Source organism: Hirundo rustica, chromosome Z, assembly GCF_015227805.2.
Source record: "Hirundo rustica isolate bHirRus1 chromosome Z, bHirRus1.pri.v3, whole genome shotgun sequence".
Classification (NCBI taxonomy): domain Eukaryota; kingdom Metazoa; phylum Chordata; class Aves; order Passeriformes; family Hirundinidae; genus Hirundo; species Hirundo rustica.
The window spans coordinates 61,586,899-61,609,979 of record NC_053488.1 but is presented as its reverse complement, the minus strand read 5'-3'; the positions used below and the strand labels follow the sequence as shown (position 1 = coordinate 61,609,979).

General features: G+C 38.6%; 1 protein-coding gene across 5 annotated transcripts in view; it reads left to right on the top strand.

The window, feature by feature from the left end:
• SNCAIP (synuclein alpha interacting protein) overlaps nt 1–23,081 on the top strand; it is a 97,056-nt gene that overhangs the window by 71,533 nt on the left and 2,442 nt on the right. For 4 of the 5 annotated variants that reach the window (XM_040090869.2, XM_040090870.2, XM_058424165.1 and 1 more), the window contains 5 exons: nt 3,023–3,148; nt 8,525–8,694; nt 15,203–15,295; nt 17,770–18,838; nt 20,672–20,739. In XM_040090869.2, the coding sequence (XP_039946803.1) occupies nt 3,023–3,148; nt 8,525–8,694; nt 15,203–15,295; nt 17,770–18,838; nt 20,672–20,739 (1,526 nt within the window). The remainder of the gene's footprint in view (nt 1–3,022; nt 3,149–8,524; nt 8,695–15,202; nt 15,296–17,769; nt 18,839–20,671; nt 20,740–23,081) is intronic. The other variant, XM_040090872.1, reaches the window with a different exon arrangement.

Below are 23,081 nucleotides of genomic sequence, written 5' to 3'. Positions count from 1 at the left end.
AGATTATACAAGAGAAGCCATGATGGTTGACAGGCCTTTTCATGCTGGGCATAAGTTATGAGTACAGGGCATGCCAGCTGTGTCTGGCCTAGTCACCATGTCAGAGGAACGTGATGGTGCAGTCCCAGGTACACATCATCCTAGCCCTGACTTTAAGCTTTGTGGGGCTGAAAAGTCTTTCCATCAGGGATGTTGTGGAAATATGGACTGCATAGGTAAGAGGCAGAGGGTAGGGAATGCTATGGGTTTGTGGTTTCTGAACTCCAGAAAATCTAAGAAGACTTTGGGCAACCAACCTAAAGCACGGCTGAGGAGATCTAGAAGGGATCCTGTACACACCTTGATGGTGGTAGAGTTCTGGAGATCACAGTGGGAAGGAGCATGTGACATTCAGATATGCAGATACCTAACAAAACACCTTTGCTTTACACCTCAGGATATTTGCCTTCCTGTCTAATGTCATTTTTACAAAAGCAATGTGTTGTTTTCACTCACTCCTACTCCTCTACTGTGAAGGGATACTGGGAAGGCCAGCTTATATAATTTATATCAGGTGGTAGGGCTAGGATTAGCTGTAGAGTCAGTACTCTTCAGCATGCTAATTCTTCCTTTGTAGGCCATGTAATGATTTAAATGGTCCATGTTAGTTGTACTTTCTTCTCCAAAAGTCATCTGATGGAACCAAAGTCAGCAGCTTGTCCCAATTTTTCCTGAAATCTTTTTGTAGAGAGATTTGAATTATTTTAGGTCTAGAATATTCCAGAGGGTTAATAACTGCTAGAGCACAAGCCTTGTAGATCTTAAAAGTAACAGATATAATGAATAATTTACCAATATTTATCAGTTCCTATTACTTAACAGATAAGTGGTTATTATTTTTCATTGTCTTCATCTGATGAATTTTCTTACTGTCATTTTGTCTGAATAAATTGTAGACTATAAATCTATTCCTGAAAACATTTTTCCTGCAAATACATAATATGAGTGTAAATAAAGTGAAACGTGACATATTTTGATATATGATGGTTTTGTTTCCCTTAGTATTAAGTGGAAAAAAAAATGTTTTCATGGGTTTTTTTGGTCAAGGATAAGTTTGTTGAAACACAAACTGTTAGACTAGAGCTATGACCTTGTGCCTGAGATCATTTAGTGCACAGGTAGTCCAAAGTCCAAAGATTGAATAGAGTCACCCAGCCACTTGATTTCCTTGTTGATAAGATTACTAGAAAGCATCATTTGCTCCATGCTGATTGTGATCATAAAATTACAGAACATACTTAACTTTCTGGTCCCTAATACATTCCAAAGAAATGTCTTCCAATTCTGCAGGTAAGTTTTGCAAAAATATTTTTATTATTAAAACACAGGGACAATTCATAGGAGTAGTATAATCCTTCTTTGCAGGCCAACAGCACTGACATATTGAAAAATTGCTCAAAATTGTTTTTAAATGGATATGTGATCTGTAGCCATCTCTCCATCCTGCAAGCTGTGTTGACTATTCAGCCAAGAAGTCAAAATACCTATGCCTTTACCCTATAATAAGAACAAAATTGCTGCTGAAGTGAAGATATGAAAAAGATAAGTATCAGACAGTGTAACACTCTGAAATAGTGAGTGGAGACCTAGATGCTTGAATGGGCAGAATCGTCCTGGAATAGCTCTAGAAGGGCCTGACAATTCCTCTCCTTTTCATTGCAATTAAAATTTCTGTGGTACTTTTACACAAAAAATGCAGGTTTATATCCAACCTTTTTAGCATGTTCTGTCTTCATTTTTATTCTTTCTCTTTTCTACTTAATTACTGCTCAGAGTCCTATATGTGCTTTCTGTACTGTTTATTTAGGTCTACTTTAGTTTCTACATCACTAATTTTGGGTGATTATGTACTTATGTGTCACTGAAGGTATTGCGATCCTTCCGCTTAAGTCTGTAGATCAGCATTTGCCTCACCAACAGTAGAATTCACAAAGCCCCTTTGAACTGGAGCTCTGAGTTAGTATAACATTATAGATATAAATGCAAAATAGTAAAAAGTACGTGTTTAAATAAAAAAGTTTTATGCTAGGAGGTAATATAGTCCTTTCAGCTTTTCAGATAGAAAAACTGAGAAAGCCGCTGTAGTCCGCTTTAATGGACCCCACTTTTCTATGTAATCTAGATTTATTCAAGATTTTCATTATGTATCATATGCATTATGGCAAAATGAAATTTAATCTGGAGTGAGATGGGAAGTTCCTAAAGAGAAGAATTTTTTTTTCCAAATAAACTGCCCAGAGAAAAAAAAGAAATCAAAGAAGTTTAGTGCACATATATAACTCTCCACTATTAGAAAAGAACACCTACAGACACACATGAAAAGCAGTGTTAAAAAAAGATGGTTTACTTTCGTTCTACTTCCAGGCTTTCAGTAGCAAGTTTTTGCAGTCCAAGTCTCGCCATCCTTCCCAAAATGCAGAATATACAAATGCTCCATGAGTCAATACATTGAGTTCTTAGGGTAGCTTTATTTTCTGGTTTTAGTTGTGTTGCTTCTTGTTTAGCACAACCACACAGAGATGGGGAATGATTATAGCTTTGAAGAATCTAACTGCTCAGCTCTGTGATCTGAGCATAATCCTGTTTTAATTTTCCGGAGAGACTTGTGAAGTCTGACCAAATTTCACAACCTGATTTTTAGATTGATATATGGGTTATTCTTCCTCAGGTTTCATCAGCAACATAGAGGCACGCACAGTCTTGATGTACAATTTCTCAGAATGTGTTACAGTACTCATATTTTTCCTATTATGTCTTTTTATAAAATAAAGTATTTCAGCTTTTTTCCTTGGGGGGCAAAAAGAAACCCAAAACCCCCAGAAAGACAAACCAGAGTGCCATGATGCCCTAAGCCTACAAAATTAAGAGACTGAAAACAAGAGATTATTGGATAATATTAGTAATAGATGACAGTACCAGTATTCCTGTAGTATATTTATATTTTCATTATTTTTTATCTTTTGTGACATTTCTTTGCCCTTAGGAGAAAATCCTTCTGTGGCTTCTTCAGTTTATGCAAGAACAAGGGATTTCACTGGATGAAGTTGACCAGGATGGAAATACTGCTGTTCACATAGCTGCTCAACATGGCTATCTAGGATGCATACAGGTAGAGTGATAGCTATAGCAGAAACCTCTAAACTTCAAGCTTGAATGACAAAAAAATTATTATAGGAAATCTAAGTGGGAATAGCTATTGATACATTAAAATATATCAGAAGGAATAGCTTTAAACCTGTAGGAGTCAGACTGAAATACTGAAGAGCTCTGGGTTTTTGGTTCTATTCTCAAGTATGCTGTTGTAAGCCTAAACTAGTTTGTATTGCAAGATTAGCATGATTCTATTGTTTATATATAAGCAGCTAGTGTCTATGTTTTTGTGTTACAAAAGGGCAGCCAGTACAGATATGCATACTTTTCCTATTACTCTGATATTTTCTTTCTGTTTCTTTTTCCATTGAGTAGTTGTAGCTCTCGAGCTCAGGGGAAGTATAAAAGAGGTTTTTCAAATGATTTACACCTTGAGTAAACCATCCTTTTCAGATTTATCATCCCGGAATGAATCTGCTATTATAATGAAGAGCGATGCTATTTCTAACTAATTTTCAGTGAATCATCTTGGCTGCTGAAAACAATATAATTCTGTTTATAGAAGTGCTAAAAATGGTAATTTGTTCAGCTGAGAAGGCTTACACATCATAGTACTTAGGGCAGCTAGAATAAACCAGTTTGGATGCCTCTGTCCAGTACCTGTATTCAATGCAGACATACCAAAACAGTCATGGAGTTGAACTGAATGGCTGGTCATAGCGCCATAGAACCATTAAGGTTGGAAAAGACCTCAAGGATCATCAAGTCTGACCAAACTAGCATCACCACCATGTTCACCATTAAAGCATGTCTTTAAATGCGACATCCACACCATTTTGGGGTCCACTTCCAGGGACAATGACTCCACCACTTCAACGGTCAATCTGTTCCAGTGCTTAACAACCCTTTCTGTAATTTTTTTTTTTTTTTTTTTTTTTCCTAATAGCTGATCTAAACCTCCCCTGACACAACTTGAGGCCACTTCCTCTCATCCTGTTAACTTGTTACCTGGGAGAAGAGGCCAATCCCTACCTAGCTACAACCTCTTACCAGGAAATTGTAGAGAACAGTGTCCTCCCTCAGTGTCCTTTTTTCCAGGCTAAACAACCCCAGCTCCCTTAGCCTCACAGGACTTTTGCTCCAGACACTTCCCCAGCTCTGCTGCCCTTATCTGGATTTGCTGCAGCACCACAATGTTTTTCTTGTTGTGAGAGGCCCAGAAACTGGTCACAGGGCTTAAGGTGTGGCCTCATCAGTGCCCAGTACAGGGGTATGGTCACTGCCCTGGTCCTGCTGGCCACACTATTGTGGACACAGGCGAGGATGCCCTTGGCCTTCTTGGCCACTTGGGCGCAGCTGGCTCATGTCCAACCAGCACCTCTAGGTCCTTTTCTGCCCGGCAGCTTTCCAGTCACTCTGCTCCAAGCCTGTTGTGCTGCTTGGGGTGGCCCAAGTACAGTTGAATCTTACCTAGTTGCCCTCAGCCCTTCGATCCAATCTGTGCAAATCCCTTTCCAGAGCTTTCCTGCCCTCCAGCAGATCAACACTCCTGCCCAACTTGGCATCATCTGTGGATTTACTGAAAATGCACTTGATCCCCTTGTCCATATTGTTCATTATATTACACAGAACTGGCCCCAACCTGGAGCCCTGGGGAAAACCCCCACTGACCAGCCATAGTCAGGATGTAAATACACTCAACACCTCTCTCAAGCTCTGCCACCCAGCCAGTTTTTCACTCAGTGAGCAGTACATTCACACCATAGGCAGCTAGATTCTCCAGGAGATACTGTGAGAAGCCATATCAAAGGTTTTACTGAAATCTAGGTAAACACATCCACAGCCACATCCTCATTTTCTAGGCAGATCACTGTGTCACAGAATGAGATCAGGTTGGTCAAGCAGAATCTGCCTTTCATAGACTCATGCTGTGGGTGAGATCCCCTGGTTGTCTTGTACTTGTCCTGGATCCTTCTTCAAATCCTCGGGTGCCAAGTTTGGCAGCTTCCAGTCACTGGAATCTCTCTGGTTGATCAGAGCTTCTGGTAAATTATTGAAGGTGATGCAACTTAACTTTGTGTTAATTGCGGATGTACCCTCTGTCCATCAAATTTTCTAGAACCATTAATCACAGGAGTACATTTCAATGTTTGTGTTGTCGGCACTTTGAGCAAAAGCTGTTTGGAGAAGAAATAATAATAAAATTATTCCAGGAAATTGCAGAGAGGTACTTGATAAACAAACTAGTCTTTGGAGAAGAACAGATAAAAGAGTAAATAACCCCTTGGCAGAAAGGCAAGAAATAAAAATTAAAGTGATTAAGTCAAGTTAGGGAGAAAAACATATCTAAGAAGGAGGAGTAATTCTCAAAGGACTCAGATATGTATCAGTACACATTTTATTCCTGCATTGGTACACATTCCTGCATTATTCCGGATTGGTACACATGCACCAATCCGCATCACCCTTCAGACCACTGCAAATACTGAACATTTTTATTAGTCCAACCCTAAAAGAAATACAGAGAGTGAATTTTTATTAGCTAACCTCTTCAGAGGTTAAGCTCTAAAGAGCTGAGTATATTTGTGCAATGTTATGTTGGAACTACAGCTGTAGAGCGATGATGATGATGATGATGATGATGATAGCAGTCTATTTATGTATTTGTCCCCACCCAGAAGACGTAACTCTGTAAAAGCCAGTTTGAGAGTATCACATAATTATTATTAAAAAAAAAAAAAAAAAAAAAAAAAGAAGAAGTTGAGCTGAATGAATAAACTTGAAAAGAAGACAGTGAAATAGATTTGGAGCATCTCTGCATTTTCTTACTGAGGAGACATGTCTTTTTTCTTAAAGATGTGAGGAATGGTTCCTGTAGAAACTCATATGAGAATAAAATAAACAAACAACCACATCCATGTTGAATCTAGTGGGTTTATTATTGTATTGTAGCCAATTTCTGTGATCAGTTGGAAAAAATGAATCAAATAAATGTTTATGATTCACTAGTGGAGGGCACTGTTGTGGTAGAGGGTCTACTTAGAGTTGCTATGGAGTGTGTGTTGAGGGTTGCTATCTCAACAGTGCCCCATCAAGATGTGCAGTGCATTTGAAGGAGAAATGGGTATAGATTATTTTGAACAGAGTGGTGACATCTGCAGGCTGTTTTCATGGATAAAACTAAACAAAGAAAAGACTAGCCCTGCTTTCCCTGTGGAGAACAAACCTTACTAAATGGTTTAGAATTCTGGAGACTATTTTATTTTAGGTAAATATGCAATTCAACAAATGCTTTTTGTTGAAGTGAGGCCATGAGAAATAAGTAATGAAAACACCTAGTAGTGATAAAAATACACAATGTCAGTAATAGCACTTCACTAACACCTCACAGACTTAAGTGTAGTTGATGTTTTGTTGTGCTGTGAAACAAAATAATCCCTGTGCCCAGCAAGCTTACAGTCTAATTTAAAATATTGTACACTGGATAATCTGGTAAGAAGAAAGAAGTGATAAAGGAAACAGAGAAACTATAGGAAGCAGCATAAAAAATGAAGAATCACAGGCTGTCAGTGATTCCCTGGCCTACTTACTCACTGTGTTTACGAAGCTCCTATCATGTTTCAAACTATGTGATTACTTTCTGCAAGGTCATAACTGGTCTTTGTTTTCTTTCTTGGCAAATGAAGCCCAATCTATTGATATGAGATGCAATGCAAGAGTTCCTTTCTGTTTCTAGCAGATCAGACCGACCACCCATTCCACTTCTCTGTCAGCAGATGTAGAGGTCTCTGTATCTGCTGTTTCCGGTCAGCCAAGGCATTCCAGCTCTCAGTGGTTTACAAGCTCTGCTTTGATAAGTTACCCAAGAACTCAGCCGTGCAATTCCTCTTCTGCATGTGTATGCATACAAGTTAATGACGCTGTAGTTTCTGGCTGTATGGGTTCACAGGTTTTCCTAGGGGCTGGTATCAATGTGTATCAAAACATTGCTGAGAATATTTAGGTCCTATTTTACCTACTCCAGTAATGCAAATAGCTCCTAACTCTGATTATCACAAACAGATCATAAAGAAGGAAGACTTGGTCTCAAATCTTGCTTCACTCATTGCATATCTTGAGATCAGCTGGACAGAACTTCTTTTGCACATAGAACAATCTTTATTCTATTTTCAGAATAACTCAAATGTCATGCTTACAACCTGGATGGTTCTCCAGCAGCAAGCTAGGGTTCTCTGCTGGTACTGTAACACAGGAATATGCGTCAGAGAATAAGATATTATTTTTCTTGAAGACTAAAAGCTGACACAAATTTCAGCATGTCTTCAAAAGAAAATAGTGACTAACCAAGCAAGTGCAAAGCAATGAGACTTCCCTCAGCATTAAAAAGCCACAGTGACCTAACCCCCCAAAATTCCATCTAGATTGATAAAGTCTTTGTACACTTCTATCTGCAGTAAGAAATGTATCTGTGCCTATCTGACCTAAAGTATCTGCCCTATCTTTCAACATCCAGGCATTACTTAGTTAAGGAGTCAGGACACTGAGACTTCAGTATTGAGTGTATTAACATAGGGATTCTTCTGTGCTAGAAAATGGAGAGCTAAACAAAAAAAAGGAGTCGGCAAATACAGCAAAGACATTACTAAAATGAGATTCTAAGGGTGTTTTGCAATGTCGGGGGCTTTCCCCAACATTCAGGCGGTTTCAGGGTCCTTGGCTCCCTGGACTCCAACATTGCAATACCTTGCAGTGTGAGGATCCCAAGAACATACCTGATAAGCCATTACAGCTCACCACTCCTCACGATAAACTGGCTAGCAATGTGTTCACACTGCTCTGGACCGTTCTGGACCCGGATGCAATCTAGAACAGATATCCTGTGTCTTCTTTTCTAGGTCTGCCATGTGTAAAGTCATCACAATGTTCTGTAATGCATAGATAGGTGCATTTGCAAAAGTTTTTTACTGTGGTGCAGGAGAGAATCAATAGCTGAAAGTCCTCTCTTTTCATTTGGTAGTCCCACTCGCTGTATGAATGCTACAAGTGATGCTAAACTGTACAAATGAATGAACTGAAAACATTAATTTGGTAGAACTTCAAGGGCAGAGGAAGGAAAAATATATAAAATATAGTCTCTTTATAGCCCTTCTGAACTGCAGCTCACTCTTCTATGTTACTGTTGCACCTGAGTGGTAGATTTTATTGGTATGTGATTTGAATTCATGCTGCAAACAGATTTTTCAGTGAATGAATTTTAAAAATGACTGGCTTAGATGAATACTTTTCAAGCATTTTATTCAGGAGTACTTTTTGTGCAACCATTCTTGTGCTGGTCAGAATTCCCAGCAGAGATTTACACTTACAGATGCCAGTGTTCCCTTTTATGTTTTTACAGACATTGGTTGAATATGGAGCAAATGTCACCATGCAAAACCACGTGGGAGAGAAACCCTCACAAAGTGCTGAGCGACATGGGCACACCATGTGTTCCCGCTACTTAGTAGTTGTGGAGACATGTATGTCACTGGCCTCTCAGGTTGTCAAGCTGACTAAGCAGCTGAAGGAGTAAGTGTTTCATTGTTAGCAAGAGGGATTGATCTTAAAACAATACCCTAATTCGTCTTCAGTTTATTAGCAGTGTCTATTTTCTTCTTATATATGACATTTTAAAGTTGTTTTTCTATCTTATTTCTCCACTCTTTCTTTCTCTCAAGAATTTTTCCCTTCAACTTTAGCAGCTCAGTTTTTCAGCTGTTCTTTTTGTGGCAATTTGTTGTGTACATACATGAAGGGAGTGGCAGCTGAGAAGGGTATGTATGAAGAAATCCATTCCCTTTTTCCTTTGCTTATCTTACAATCACATCGTTACAGATCATAATTTCTGTTCATATAGCATGTTTTTATATACAGGTTACAGTGCTGGGTATTGATATTGGGAAGAATAATAGAAATAATAGATGGAAGGATATTTTTTTCGTCTTGGAAAGTCACCAAAACCTACAATAGCTACTCAGGAAATATCTTCTATCCTATATTTCTTTATATGAACTGGTTTTAATATTTTGGTATGGTTTTTATTAAACATTCTGTAAAGAGCCTATTATTTTTAAACACAAATTGTTCTAATTTTTTGCTTTAATTGTAGATGCAGTCACTGTGGCTTAACATGTCAGTATCATCGTAAGACTCTTAGAAACCATCAGCACTGACCTGACATTGTTCCAGCATAGATTTGTGATCAAGATGTCAGCTAGCTATCACAGTCCATGAAAATGACTTCTGAAAACCCCATGTTTCAAGGAGACTATATCATTTTATGGTGATAAATGTGTAGCTAATTGTATTTGGTATAAATTTCAATATTCTGCTAGCAAGGGAACTGCAGAGTGGCCTCAGTGAGAACAAGTGAGGGGTTTCCCTTTGCTATAAAACCCTCTGCAATAGACCCACTACAGGACACAGCTAAGCCCCAGCGGTTATTCTTATAGCACCTCTTTGAAAACATATCTAAAAAGGAGCAGAAAATGCGAGGGAGGTGAAGAACACAGAAGAGTGACAACCAGAGGGAACAACAAGGCAGAGGAGCTGGAGTTGCACCAAGATGGAGAAGGCAGAGCCTAAAATGGTCCATGGAGTACTCATGGTAGAAGAGGTACATCCCTTGGAGGGGCTGCAGCCCATGGACAAGCCTAGAACCAGTGATTTCCTGATTGGAATGCAGCCTATAAAAGACCCACACTAGAGAACAGGAAAGGGTGGGAAGGAAGGAGCAACAGAGAGAAACTGCTACACATGAACCTTGACCTGTGCTGCATGTTGGCTTACTGAAAAGACTGGGGGTAACCTGCAGCAATGACAAGAGAGCAAGAGGGGTGTCTGGAGTGAAGCCTGAACAGATGAATCTGGAAGAGAAGCTGAGCTTGGAAAAAGAGAGGATAGATGTTTTAAATGTCTGTCCTTCTTTGTTTCCCAATACCTGAACCAGTAGTGAAATATTCATGTTAAGTTAAAACCCCCATGTTGATTCTCTTTTGCCCATGACAGTTAACAGGGAAGTATCTCCCTGTCTTTACCTTTACATTTGCTCTTTGCAATACCTTCATGCCTTTTTTTTTTTTTTTTTTTTTTTTTAAAATACTGTCAAAAATACAAATACTGAACTGAGGATCATTATAAAATTTACCATTTTCATAATTTTACAGCCTGACAATGTTCCCTGGATATGTCAACATACCTGGTTGTTCTTGATCCATTTGATGAAAAATACAATCATCTGACATAAAGGAAAAATACAAACACGGGGCATTTCCCTAGAAGACAACATTAGCGTCTGGCATGTAGCAATATATAATGAAATATATTTTCCCCATAATTCAGCAGGCAAAAAAAAAAAAAAAAGGAAAACCACACACACACACCAGGAGTTAGAGGTGGCAGCCACAGAAAACCCATGTTTCAGTTCTTTTCTGTTCTCACCCAGTACTTGATAAAAGTTTTACCTCTTCTATGGAAAAAAATGAGTTGTTATGTGAGTCAGCAGGCTGCTTACTTCCATAGAAATTGTCTAATTGTGATTTTCATGACAAAACCATTAACACTTTTCCAAGTATCCCTGTTGGCTCGAAGACTGCATCCATAGGAAGTCATTGAAATTATTCTTATCTGACTCCTGGTGAGTTTCTTTGCTTGTTTCAGCTGGAGTTGAATCTGCTTCCCTTAAGCAGCCTATTTTTCAGGCTTCAGGTTAGTTTCAGTAAGTGCAGCAGCAGCCTTTTCTCCCTTTTCTACAAAGATATGTCTCTTGTGCAACCCTGTTGCAGTTTACTGTGGCAGCAAAATAATCTATTTTCTGCTTGAAGGAGTAGCTTCTGCATGCTGTTTGGGCTGCAGGCCTCAGGCCACAAGTGGTTTTCATAGATGCAATGGACTGTGTTCAGAGGCTCATGCTCAGGAGCCAGAAGGGATGATGGAAGTTTCTTGCCCTGTTTTACAGTCCTCATCCTTCTGAAAAATCCAAGGATGGTAGGAAGTACATCTAAGGAACAGGTTGTCACGGGGACCTTTATTACAGCAGGATAATTCATTGGCTGCAACACCTCTGAAAATCCTCAAAGCAGCTCTGAAGATCCTGAAGACATTAAATGGCAACAAATGGAAGTAAAGTTTGCTATCTAATTCTTTCAAATGTACGTAATGTAGCTGTTACATAGGAATAACTGCGACCTGGAAGTTGAGCTGGCTTTCCTGGGTTTTCACTAATGACTTCTTCCAGGGTTAATGAACACTGTTCTAGAGACAGAAGATGTATGGTTATATGATGGAGATGACTGAACAGTCAGTATCATCACTGAGGGCTCTTATGTGCTTCCCAGCTTTCCCTCAGGTTCCATAAGCATGAGCTGATCATTCAGTGCTCTTTGAGTGCCTTAGTGATGAAACAAAGGCGCCTCATCTGGTAACACTATTTCCCCAACCACAGGAAGACTGGAATGGTTGATATTCTGCAAGAAGAAAAGCAGTGCAGAAACTCTTAGACAAGCAGTTATCAAGAACTGTATCTTCAAAGGTTTTAACTCAAAGGAGTATATCACCTTCACTTCTCTTTTTGAGTTCTTCCAGTTGTCAAGCAACACAGAGAAGTTCTAGACAGAAGTTATTCCAAGCCATCATACTGTTTGGAGCCATTCCTTAACAGAAGGCACAAAATTAAAACAATATCACATTTTTCCAGTCTTAACATCTTTCAGCTCTTTGAACTGAAGCACCTCAGATGACAAATACAGAGGAGTATAGAAAAATATTCTGAGCTAAGTCTCCATTCAGGGGCAAAAGCCTTTATATTTGGAAGAAGGAAGTACATGGAAATTACAAATGTTCCATCAAATCTTCACAAGAGGATTAACTGAGGGTTTCCCCCAAAAGGGAAGAAAACCAAGGAATTCTTTCCATAGGTAGAAAGGAAAATAGCCCACAAAGACCTGCTGTGACTGGCTTCAAAATGCAATCTTTGCTTTAAATCTCTTGCTAATTACAGAAGTTTTTTCAATCCAGTATGACTTTCTGAGCTAAACAAAATACTTAGGACAGTCACAAAAGTTTCCCACAGTGGCTATACAAATAGTTTGCTTTAATTTTAGTTCCTGATGTCTTCACAGGTCTTACAATCTTAGTTGTTCTCTCACTGATTTCACCTGACCAAAAAAATCTGTAGTTGCCAGTGTAGAAAATTCCTACATGCAGTATAACTTGTATTATTTGGGCTTTCCTGGTCTGAATAAATTTTCCATGTCCGAATTAATGACATAAAGTGAGTACGTCCATAGACTTCTTTTAAAATACTGCCTGACTATGGACTTGCATTTCCAGATAGTACTGTCCTACATTTATGGACCTGGATGGGCAAATCAATTAATGAGCGAAACACCTACTGATTCTTTTGATAGGCTATCAAGCCAAAATCTCTGTCAAGGCAAAGATCAAAACAATCTCTGAGTCAAAAGATGAAGCTGAGAAAATAACCTAATATTCTCTGTTGTAGGCAGTTTTCTGTGTTGTATGAAAGAAATCCATTATTTTTCTGGAACATCTTAGGAATAGCTGTAAAAATAACTGAATGAAAAATCCCTGTAGTGGCATGGTAAAGTGTGTGCAAATTGCTGGGGTTTATGGTTAGGTGGGTTTTTGGGGGGATAGAATATGTGATATAGACATATAATAAGAAACCCAATATAAACTTTGCAATGTTAATCTCTTTTTTACTTGGCTAAGCCATTTTATATTCTACTTTGTAGCGAAGTCGTACATGTGTTATTTGGAAAAAAAAAAAAAAAAAGGAGAAATAAGAAAACATGCTACAAGAGACATTTCTGCAGAGCCCAGTGCCTCAGCCTATTCCCTCTGCTGTTACTGAGCTCCCTGATTTCATAAGGAGGTATTTGGGATCCCCAGATGTCTAACTAGACACTGAAGGCTCCTTACATATTACTCACTGGGAACATTGGCTAAACTAAGATCCTCAGAATTTGGCCATCAATTGTAATAAAACAAGTATACTCTTTTACCCCTGAAGCTACAATGATCTTGTCTCGTAAATCAGTTTGGCTTTAATACTTTGCAGTATTGCTATTCCAGGAAGTTGTGATCGTGATCCCCTGTTTCCAGTGTTATCTTAGAATGTATACATGCATGTTATTTATATTTATGGATAGTGCTGTCAAGACACGTGGGTGTCTGTGACTTATGTACTGACTAGTTAAACTGTGAAAATGGAGTAAACTTCAACTCTTTTAGCACTGTAAATTGTTTAAGTGGAATGAGAACATTACTTCAGGAAGAAAAATGTCAGAGATCTCTACTGAAGCTAAAAACATAAAAAACTTAGTTTTTTAGGAGAACCAGCTCCAGCAACTTTTTGAACTTTTAGAAAAGGAAATTGAGGAAAAGAAAACAGATGAATTGCATCACAACCTAAAAAGAATTTCACTGGCTCTTATAGGATAGTATCTGGGGAGCTGCAATATAAGCTAATATTGACAAACGATAGGGGTAATTTTAAAATAGTCTAAGGAAGTGTGTAGGCCAGAGGAAGTAAGATGGAAAATTAAAAGAAAAAAGGATCTACATAAAGCATGGCTGTGTTGTAAAATGCAAGGCAGTATGTCAAGATTACGCTTTTATTTCTATTACACTTTTCAAGCTCACTTTGATATATTAAAAGCAAAACATTTGTTTTCTGACAGGCCTGCAAGTACAACCTCTAGTCTAAAAAATGATCTGGATTCTTTCTGGCTTTGACATTGCCAGTTATAAGGACTGCATTTGGAACACAGCTAAATCTTTTGCTGATGGCCTGTGAGCTAAGAAAGTGTCCATCTCACTGGTGGAGAAATGCCCTCTTTCTGGATATCCAGCAAAAGTACTAAAAACATATTACTTGGACAGCAACAGAAGCTGAGACTGGGGGAAGCAGATAAAAAGTAATTTTCCCATTGTGATTTGGTCAGAATCAGGGAACAAAAACTTCTAAATTTCTAATTTTCCAGAAGTTTTCTAATAATTTTGTCTGTGCAATGTTTAGATGCACTGGAAATTACAGATCACTAAACAGATGTTATCTGTGGTTGTTAGCAAAAAACACCAGTGTTTTGATGTAAGAATGGAATGTCTGAATGCTATGGAATCTGGGAAATGAAGATCTTTTTGTGCCAAATTGAACTGCCATTCTTGTAAAACTGCTTGAGGGTTTGCAGGTTGTAAGCAGTTCAACTGAGACCTTCCTAAGGAAATAGGCATGTTACCAGACAACAGATGTGATTAAAAGTGATAAATGGAAAATGGAGTTTGTATTCTCACATTACTAACAGTTTTTAGGTACCATTGCAGTTTTTAAGTGCTGATCTCTAAAGTTATTTGGAAAACAGTGTAGATCACAACACCACGCTGAAAGTGATAGACTTGGGTAGATATAGCACAGGGGAAAGGTGGATACAGAGCCCAGGTAGGACCTTTGGAAAGGTTGTGCAGCAAGTAGATGTGGTAGAGGCATCAAATACCTAACTCCATCCTGCAGCTGTAGTTTGGGCCAGTCCTTTTCACTGGGCAGAAACTTTTCTCTAAGTTCATTTGGAAGGGTGCCTGAGCTGTTGCTGAGATGGTAAGGGCCATCTACCGAACACAGGAAGTGACTGCTTAATATGTGCACTTTCTATTCTTTTCCATAAACAAGTAAGAAGCAAAATGGTCCCAAGTTTACCGTATTTTTGTGTCTTTGAGTCACTCAGTTTCAATTCACTGTTGCTTATGATCACACACTTGTCCTTATATGAAGTATAATAAATAATCTGACAACTTTTTTTTCTTAGTTGTTTTTGTACAGTGATCACAAAATGTCAGCAGAGATTCAGACAAAAGTACAAACTCTCTGTGTTCTTATTTATAAGTTTTCTATTCAGTACATAAAGTACAGGAGTTCTTTCTTTAATACAAAGTTCAAAGGGTAGTATCTGTTTTCCTGTAACTTGCTTATGCAGTCAGTTTTACAATTTGAGGTACCCAATCTTACATTTTCTTGCAGGCAGACTGTGGAACGTGTGACATTACAGAACCAGCTCCAGCAACTTTTAGAAGCCCAGCGGTCAGAGGGCAAGTCACTGCCCACATCCCCAAGGTAAGGTGACTGAAACTGTACTGCACCCTGTATTTGCACATTTTCATAGTAGATCAGTTGTCAGGAGAAGCTGTGATCTGGCTAAATAGTAGAGGTGTTCTGTAAAGAAAATGTGGGGGGTTTACCTCATGGACTTGAAGCTGAGCTTCTAGAATTTGACAATGAATAATGCTGATAAATGCTGGAAATTTCTGAGTATAAATTAAATAGTCCCTGCTTCCCAATAGAGTGGAATAGGGTGGAATGCAGTATATTTTTAATTAGATGAACAGCAGAAGATCCTAGAAACCCTAGGAAGGGGTTTTCCTCTTTACTGAAGTTTGATGTTCTGTTGGTCTATCGTACATTACTTTGGCAGTAACTTATAAAAAGTTAGGGAAAAAACCCTGCTTTCATATTAACGAGTCTCATTATACTCATTAAATCTTTTACCTGCTGTAGCTGGTATAAAAAGTCAAAACTCTGGAAACTTTATGTATTACCTACATATCCTGTCAGAAGTCACAGAAAGAAACACAGGTTTCAGGCATTGAAGAGGAAGACAGAAGACTGGATCTCTGTGACATTGAGAGATTTTCATGGAAGCAGATGAAGCAAGCATGACTTTACTCTGACAACAATCTGAAGATGATTTTGAAAGAAATAAAGTAACTGACATGGAAATAGAGCTTGGTTTATCCTTATTTTGAATCTATTCTCCTCTCTGGAAGCCGTATACAGTGCTTGCTGAAACCTTGTTTCAGGGTTGTTAGGGAGCTACATATATGTGGAACCGTAAAGCTGGTGTAAAAGCTTCTGCAGCCATTGGCAATCAGAGCTTTGGGTGATCAAATATGAACTTGTAGGGTCAGTGACTATTTTTTTTTCAGTTCTCACAGAATCCTGAGCATTTTTCTGTACAAGTGCTCCATGGCCCTGAATTTCGTTTGTCACTGTTTCAGAGAAGTATAAACAGTTGCAGTTGTAGATAACAAAGGACTAGAGGTAGGTTTGTGTAAAGGAACTTGAACTCCAAACTCTTGCTGAAGTAGAAAACCAAACTGGAAAAAGGGGGATTTTGCCTTTTTTTAGGAATCTTTGTCTTCCCTGTCCCTGCTCAACAGGGACAATGGGACTAAAAGCTGCTTTCCAGCTCATTTGGTCTCTGTGATTTGTGCTGCCTGATCTTTCCAAGTGGTCTTTCATCTGAGTTCTGGTGTGCACCAGGACTGTTTTACTTTCAGTATCAGATAAGATCAGGTGAAAGCAGATCCTTCATCAATCATTATTCCTGTAAAAGGCTTCAACTTCATTTTAGTGAAGTGGACAAGTCTGAAAATTACACTATATATTTTATTTCATAGTTGTCTACTACTTTTCCTTCTAGTTGGCACTCACTTATAGATATTTTCATCATCCAAGGAGGCAGTAGCAGATCTAAGAGAGCATATCCCTGTTATTAGGAATGTGCACTATAGATAAGTGCATGTTCTTCAGAGTGTGTAGTTTGCCACAGGGAAAAAAAAAAAAAAAAAAAAAAAAAAGGCATAAAATTAATTGAAAATGAGGTGTTTAGTATAGGCATGTGAATTTTTTACATTGTCAAAACTATGGACTCATCAGAGCAGAAGGTGCTTGCCAGCCTCCCAAGAACCTAAATTTTGTCACCTTGTCCTTGCTTAGAGGAAAAGTGTTTTAAAGTAAGAATGTGAAGTGTTAACGAGCTTTAGCGTATGTCACAAGAAAAGAAGAGGTTTCTACAATTTACATTCTTCACAAATCCGGCATTGTTGAAATTGCTGTTTCCTTCTGTAAAGCAGTCAGAGTTCTAAATTTAATTTGTTATTCTATTAGTATTGAAATACATTCATGTCACCTTTCTCTTGCTTTTCAGTATTTCATGTCTGAAAAGGCTTTGAGTGCAAATTGCCCTGGCTTTTTAGGAGGACTTATGTAGTTGTTATTATTAATACCAGATGCAGTTTAGATTTATGAAATCATTGCTATACAGAGAGGTGGTACACTCACAGGACTTAGAATAAGCTACTTTTTTATTATGATGTGACTTGGATAGTAGGCATTTGGCCTTGTGGCTTTTTTTTCATGTCAACTCACACAAATAGCAGTGGTGTCTCTAGAGTTTTTTTCCTCATAAAGTCACATTTGGTGTTTGAATAACCACTTTAAATTTTGATTTTAAGGAACTTGTTTTGTTTTGTTTTGGTTTGGTTTGGTTTGGTTTGGTTTGGTTTTGTTTTAATAAGAGAAGGTGAAGATACTCAAATTCTATGTAGGAGTGGAAACAATATTAAATCCTTCTCTATGTAATCTTTGCTGTGGCATCACAGTAATGAATTCCATGTGAGTAGCGATGAAAAGGTTAAGAAGGTTAAGTAACAATAAACTGAGACAGACCCATACATTGGAAATGCCAGTTTCACATTTTAGATGTGCCTTAATTTTGCTGTGACATTTCCTCTTTTTTTTTCTTTAAGCTTGCCATCATCTCCTGCTTCTGGCAAGCTCCAGTGGAAACCATCTGAAGCAGATGAATTGTCTCCACCAAAAAGTAAATTGAACACCCAAGATGGGATTCAGATTCTTGGCAGCTTGGGAACAAGCACATCTGGTCGTGCTCGAGCTAAGATAAAAGATGAGGACTCAGATAAAATCTTGCGCCAGTTGTTGGGGAAGGAAATCTCTGAAAATGTCTGTATGCAGGAAAAGCTGACTTTGGAATTTCACGATGCTCATGCATCCTCCAAGAACGTGAAGAAGATTTTGCCAGAGAAAAGGGAGTTGAAGTTAGCCAGACTGAGGCAACTGATGCAGCGGTCTCTCAGCGAGTCTGATACAGATTCAGCTAATTCTGAGGACCACAAGAACACCCCTCTGAAAAGAACTGACAAACCAAGACCTCAGCCTATAGTGGAGAGTGTTGAGAGTGCAGAGAGTTTGAACATGATGCTTAAGAAGCACAATTCCACAGCAGGACGACGCTTCCCATTTGGTATCAGGGTCTCTAAGTCTGTTGACGGCCACAGTCCTTCCCCTACTTCAGAGAGCAGCGATCCAGACAATGACACCCCATATCAGTCTGGTATGGTACCTCAGAACCAGTTTTGTGGAGACAACTCTCCTTCCAGCACAGACAGTGCCACTGCCCAGAAGGTTGCCACTAGCCCTAAGAGTGCTCTCAAGTCTCCATCTTCAAAGCGCAGAACCTCTCAAAATTTGAAACTTCGAGTGACTTTCGAGGAGCCTGTGGTGCAGGTGGAGCTAGCAGAGTCAGAACTAAATGAGGAAAAGGATAAAGACCGGAGCAAAGGACTCATGCGGGCTCCAGCCAGCTCTGGGGAACATGCAGGGGATCAGCTAAAAAGGCCTTTTGGAGCCTTCCGCTCCATAATGGAGACACTGAGTGGCAACCAAAATAACAACAACAATTGTCAAACAGCAAACCTCATCAAAACCTCCTCAACGCTGCCTTTTACCTCACTAGGAAGGAAGACAACAGAAAGCAAGGGAAATCCAGCAGTTATCTCAAAAGGAAGAAACAAGCCAGTGAGTACACTGAAAAAGGAGGGGCCTTTTTTTTTCTTGTCTCATTAAGTAAATGCATGTTTGACAGCTTCTTCCTTCTGCCTTTCCATTGCAAAACAATACACAAAAATACTTTATTGTATTTGACCTGCAGAAAGCCCATCCACTTACTACTTTTGGAAGAATTTTCCAAGGACTGGCAAGTATTGCTTATGTATTGAGTCTGTGCCCTTAAGGCACATGATTCACATATTCTCTGTTGAAAGTTTTCCACAGAGAAGTGATTCCCATGGAAATGATGTTTGATGTTGCAGTGAGTGACAACAAACAATGAGAAAGCCAGTCTTGAGACCATGGATTTTCTAAGGAGTATATAACTGAAGGACTAGCCCTGTTCTATCCTATAAAGACTGATGAGGCCAACAGAATAAAAAAAGAACAAGGAAAAATTGCAGAAGTGGTACTTCCTGCTTCTGTGGGAGCTACAGCCAGCCCTAGGTGTTGAAGCTGCCAGCAGCAAGTCTTCTTTGACCTCCTTCTCCTCATAGCACAGAGTCTTCTTGTGTCAGAGAAGATGGTTGGCCTGTCACAAAACATACTGGATTCAGATCTTCCCATTTCTGGGAACAGAGTTCCTTTTCTGGGAACCCAAGGGAGAGAGGGGTCTGTGCAGTTAAAAGGCTGGTACTCTTATTTAAAAGAAAGGAGAAAATACTTGGAACAAATACATATTTCAAGTTTTTAGGTCATAGGTTTGACTCTGTGATCTCAAAGGTCTTTTCCAACCTAGTTAATTCTATGACTCTGTGATTTTGTACTGAATAGAAGAGACAGATGTAGGAAATACTGTGGGTACAGTATTTTTGTGGAGTGGAAAGTACCGTGAGCATCTGGAGATACAATAGAGGTGAGTGAGGGAATGGTAGATGAATCCTCTGTGGAAGACAGGGAGGGAGGGAAGTGGTAGATGGAAAGACATGAGGTGAAAGAATAATTTCAAGATGAAAAAAACCCCATAAAGCAGGCCAGGAGGAGGAGGAGCAGCAGTAGTACATTATATACTGTAGAAAGTATGATAAGGTAATGGGAGAAAAATACAGGAAAATCTTAGGCAAAGAGGAGGCAAAAGAAACAGTGGGAAGAGAGAACTGGGAAATAGTGAACAGTGCATGTTAGTGGGTGCTGTTAGACCAGTAATGCTGTGGCAGACTGGAATGAAATTAAATGAAACTGAATGAAAAATTCAAAGGAGACCTAAAGGGTTAAGTTGAAGTGGGACTGCATTTCTTAAAGTTTACTCAGAATCACAATATGAACTACTGATCTGAGTCTTTAAAGACATGCACCATGTAGTTGAACAGGTAATTTAACAAGGAAGTTTTTTTATAACACAATAGTTTTTAGGGTTTTTTGTTCTGTTTTGTTTTGTTTTGTTTTGTTTCTTTTAAGTGGATGATTCAGATTTCATAGTGACAGGGGAAAAGACAGTCTGTCTTTGAAGATGTTCCAATAGGTTGCAAGGCCATGAGCAGTTTTTGTAGTTCTCTAAGAAATTTGAAGGATTGTATGAGGTAATTCTAACAGTATTTATGCTTGCAATGTAAAACGCTTGTTGTGTGAAAAGGCCATATTTGCATGTCACTTGCTGCCATCATCAGAACTGTGGAAAGATTAACTTTTCATACCAACCCAAAGGACCACAACACATATCTCAAAGAGGTAACAGATTCAGGCACAAAAAGAAATCTGTTAAAATGTTACTATGGCTGACTGCATGTTTTAGTAGATTTTCATGTTACCCTTGTGGGAAGCTCTGTGCATGCTCTTAATTGATATAATATTGTACTTCCTTAGGATCCTTACTTCAGCTACAGCAGTCTTTCTTCTAGCACGTTGGAAGAAGAACTGTGTAACTATGCTTGGTATGTGCTTATGCATGGTAATGTTTAGCATCTCTGTTGCCTTCTTTTCTCAAATTGTATGTGTTTGTTAAGATTGTAACTGAAACACTGGAATCGATTCACAAGAGGGGAAGTAGATGAACATCTAAAATCCTAGAAAAGTAGAAATTTATGATGGATTTCTGCTGATGTCACCATTGAACCAGCTACAAGATATCAGTTCCAAGCAAGTACAGAAACTGTTCATGCTCATAAATCCACCAGGCTGTATTAGCAGACCTTGGCTGTGTATTCTGCCTCTGTTGAATAAAAGTCAAGTACCAGATGAGAATTTCCTCTCATAAGAAAAGCAAAAAGACCACAGTTCATCTCTAAATAGAGAATTTGGAGAACATGAAGCAGAATGCTGTACTTTAAGTCTAAGTGCTCTTCTATTTTCACATCTTTTTCTTACTCTCCCTTACACTTTGAAGTTAAATCTGTTTTTTAAAAGTCTAATTAACTCTGACTGTGTTCAAATTCCTTAATTTTGTCCTGTTCCATAAGGATTATTCAAGCAGATAGAGACCAGTCCTTCAATTCCATGAAGATATGTTGGAAAAAACAACACTTGATAAAATGTTTATTTTATAAGTAAATGCTCTCGAAAAAAGACCTGTCATTTTCACTTAACTCTTAATACTCGCAAATGCCTTTTCTCTTTTTCTGTTTAACTGAGATGTAAAGTTAGTTTGATATTAGTTATTCTGCAGTTCAGGTCATCTTCAAGTTAGTGTTTTTTAAATATCTAATACACTGAGGAAGGGGGATCCATTTTTTCTATTGCCAGGATCTTCCAATACTTAAAAACTCTATTTCTGTAATAGAAGTGTGAGTCTTGTTCAGAAGCCATTGACACAGTGAAATCAGAAACTGTAGTATTTCCAAGAGGTTTCATTCTCTTCTGAAAACTAAGAGGGAAACTTGTGTGCAGAAAACTGGATAGCAGCAGTTTCAGGGAACATCAGTGGGCAGCTTCCAGTCAAAACATCCAGTTTCCTGTCCAGATCGTAATGCAAAATGATTAATCTCATCCTTATGTTACAGCCATCTCCCAGATGTAAGCAGTTGTAATTTGTCACTTGCATTGTGTAACTGCTCTTGTGTGAGAAATCCTTGGCAATGTGGTGTTTTCCCAGAAGTGAGAGACAGGGAAAGTCTGGCTGCCACTGCAGGTCTGTGGAGTCACTCGCTGGGAGGGTCATGGTTGGGCATGAACTCCTGGCTATCCCTTCAGGTACTGCTGGTCCAAGCACCATGTCCTAAAGCTGCCCCCATTACCATGGACACATGGAGAACCAGAGAAGAGGAAACAAGGAACAGAGTGCATAAAGGGCACAGCTTGAGGAGGCTGTTACAGTACTACAAATTAGGAAGTGGGTAAACTCTGTGCCAGAGTCTGTGGCATGAGATTTCCAAATATTACATAAGAATGGAAGTTGTATTTTGCTTTTCAGAAATCAGGACACAGGTCTGAAAGTTCTTAGAGCTTCCAAGCTAGCCATTTTAATGACCTCTAGCATATATTGTGATTTTGGAAGGCACCAAAATGGGTGCCTGTCATTTGTCAACTACATGAGGCCCAGTAGTTGTGACATTTAAATTTTAAAAGTGGTAATTAACATTTCATAACTATTTGAAAAGAAGAAGAACTTTTTTGAAAACAAGGCAGTATTTGGTGGTTAAAACCTTTACAGATTTTTATATTGGACAGTTATATTTCTGAACACTGTCCCAAGCCCATTTTGACACTATAGTCTAGGGGATTTCATTAGCATTTTCTGAAATCTGAAGTCATTATAGAAAATCTACTTTCAGTGAGATGATATTTCTGTCAATTAGTTTCCAGAACCTTTTTCTTCAGTTTTGGGGATTTTGTTTGTGGTGGTTTTGTTTGTTTGTTTGGCTGGTTGGTTGTTGTTTGGTTTGGTTTTGGGGCGGGTGTCTTTTGTTTTGTCTTTGTTTGTTTGTTTGGGGGGGTGGTTTGGTTGGGTTTGTTGTTGTTGTTGTTTATTTTTTTAATTCAAAATACCCCAAAATACATTAAGGTTTTATAGTTTTCTTTTTCAAGTTGGTCACAGCATAATATAGAGGACTGTGCTAAATTTTTTAATGGCCTTTTTAAATTTGAGGCACCCTATTTTTTTTAACGTCTCAGAGGAAATTTTGGATGTGCAAGACGGCTTGGGATATTTTTTCCTCTTTTGAAAGGGTTAGCTAGTTTTTGCATATTACAACTCCAAGCAAATACTTGTAATAGTTTTTCCATCTTACATGTATGCCAATGTACAGTTCTTTCCCACACTTTAGATCATCTGAGATCT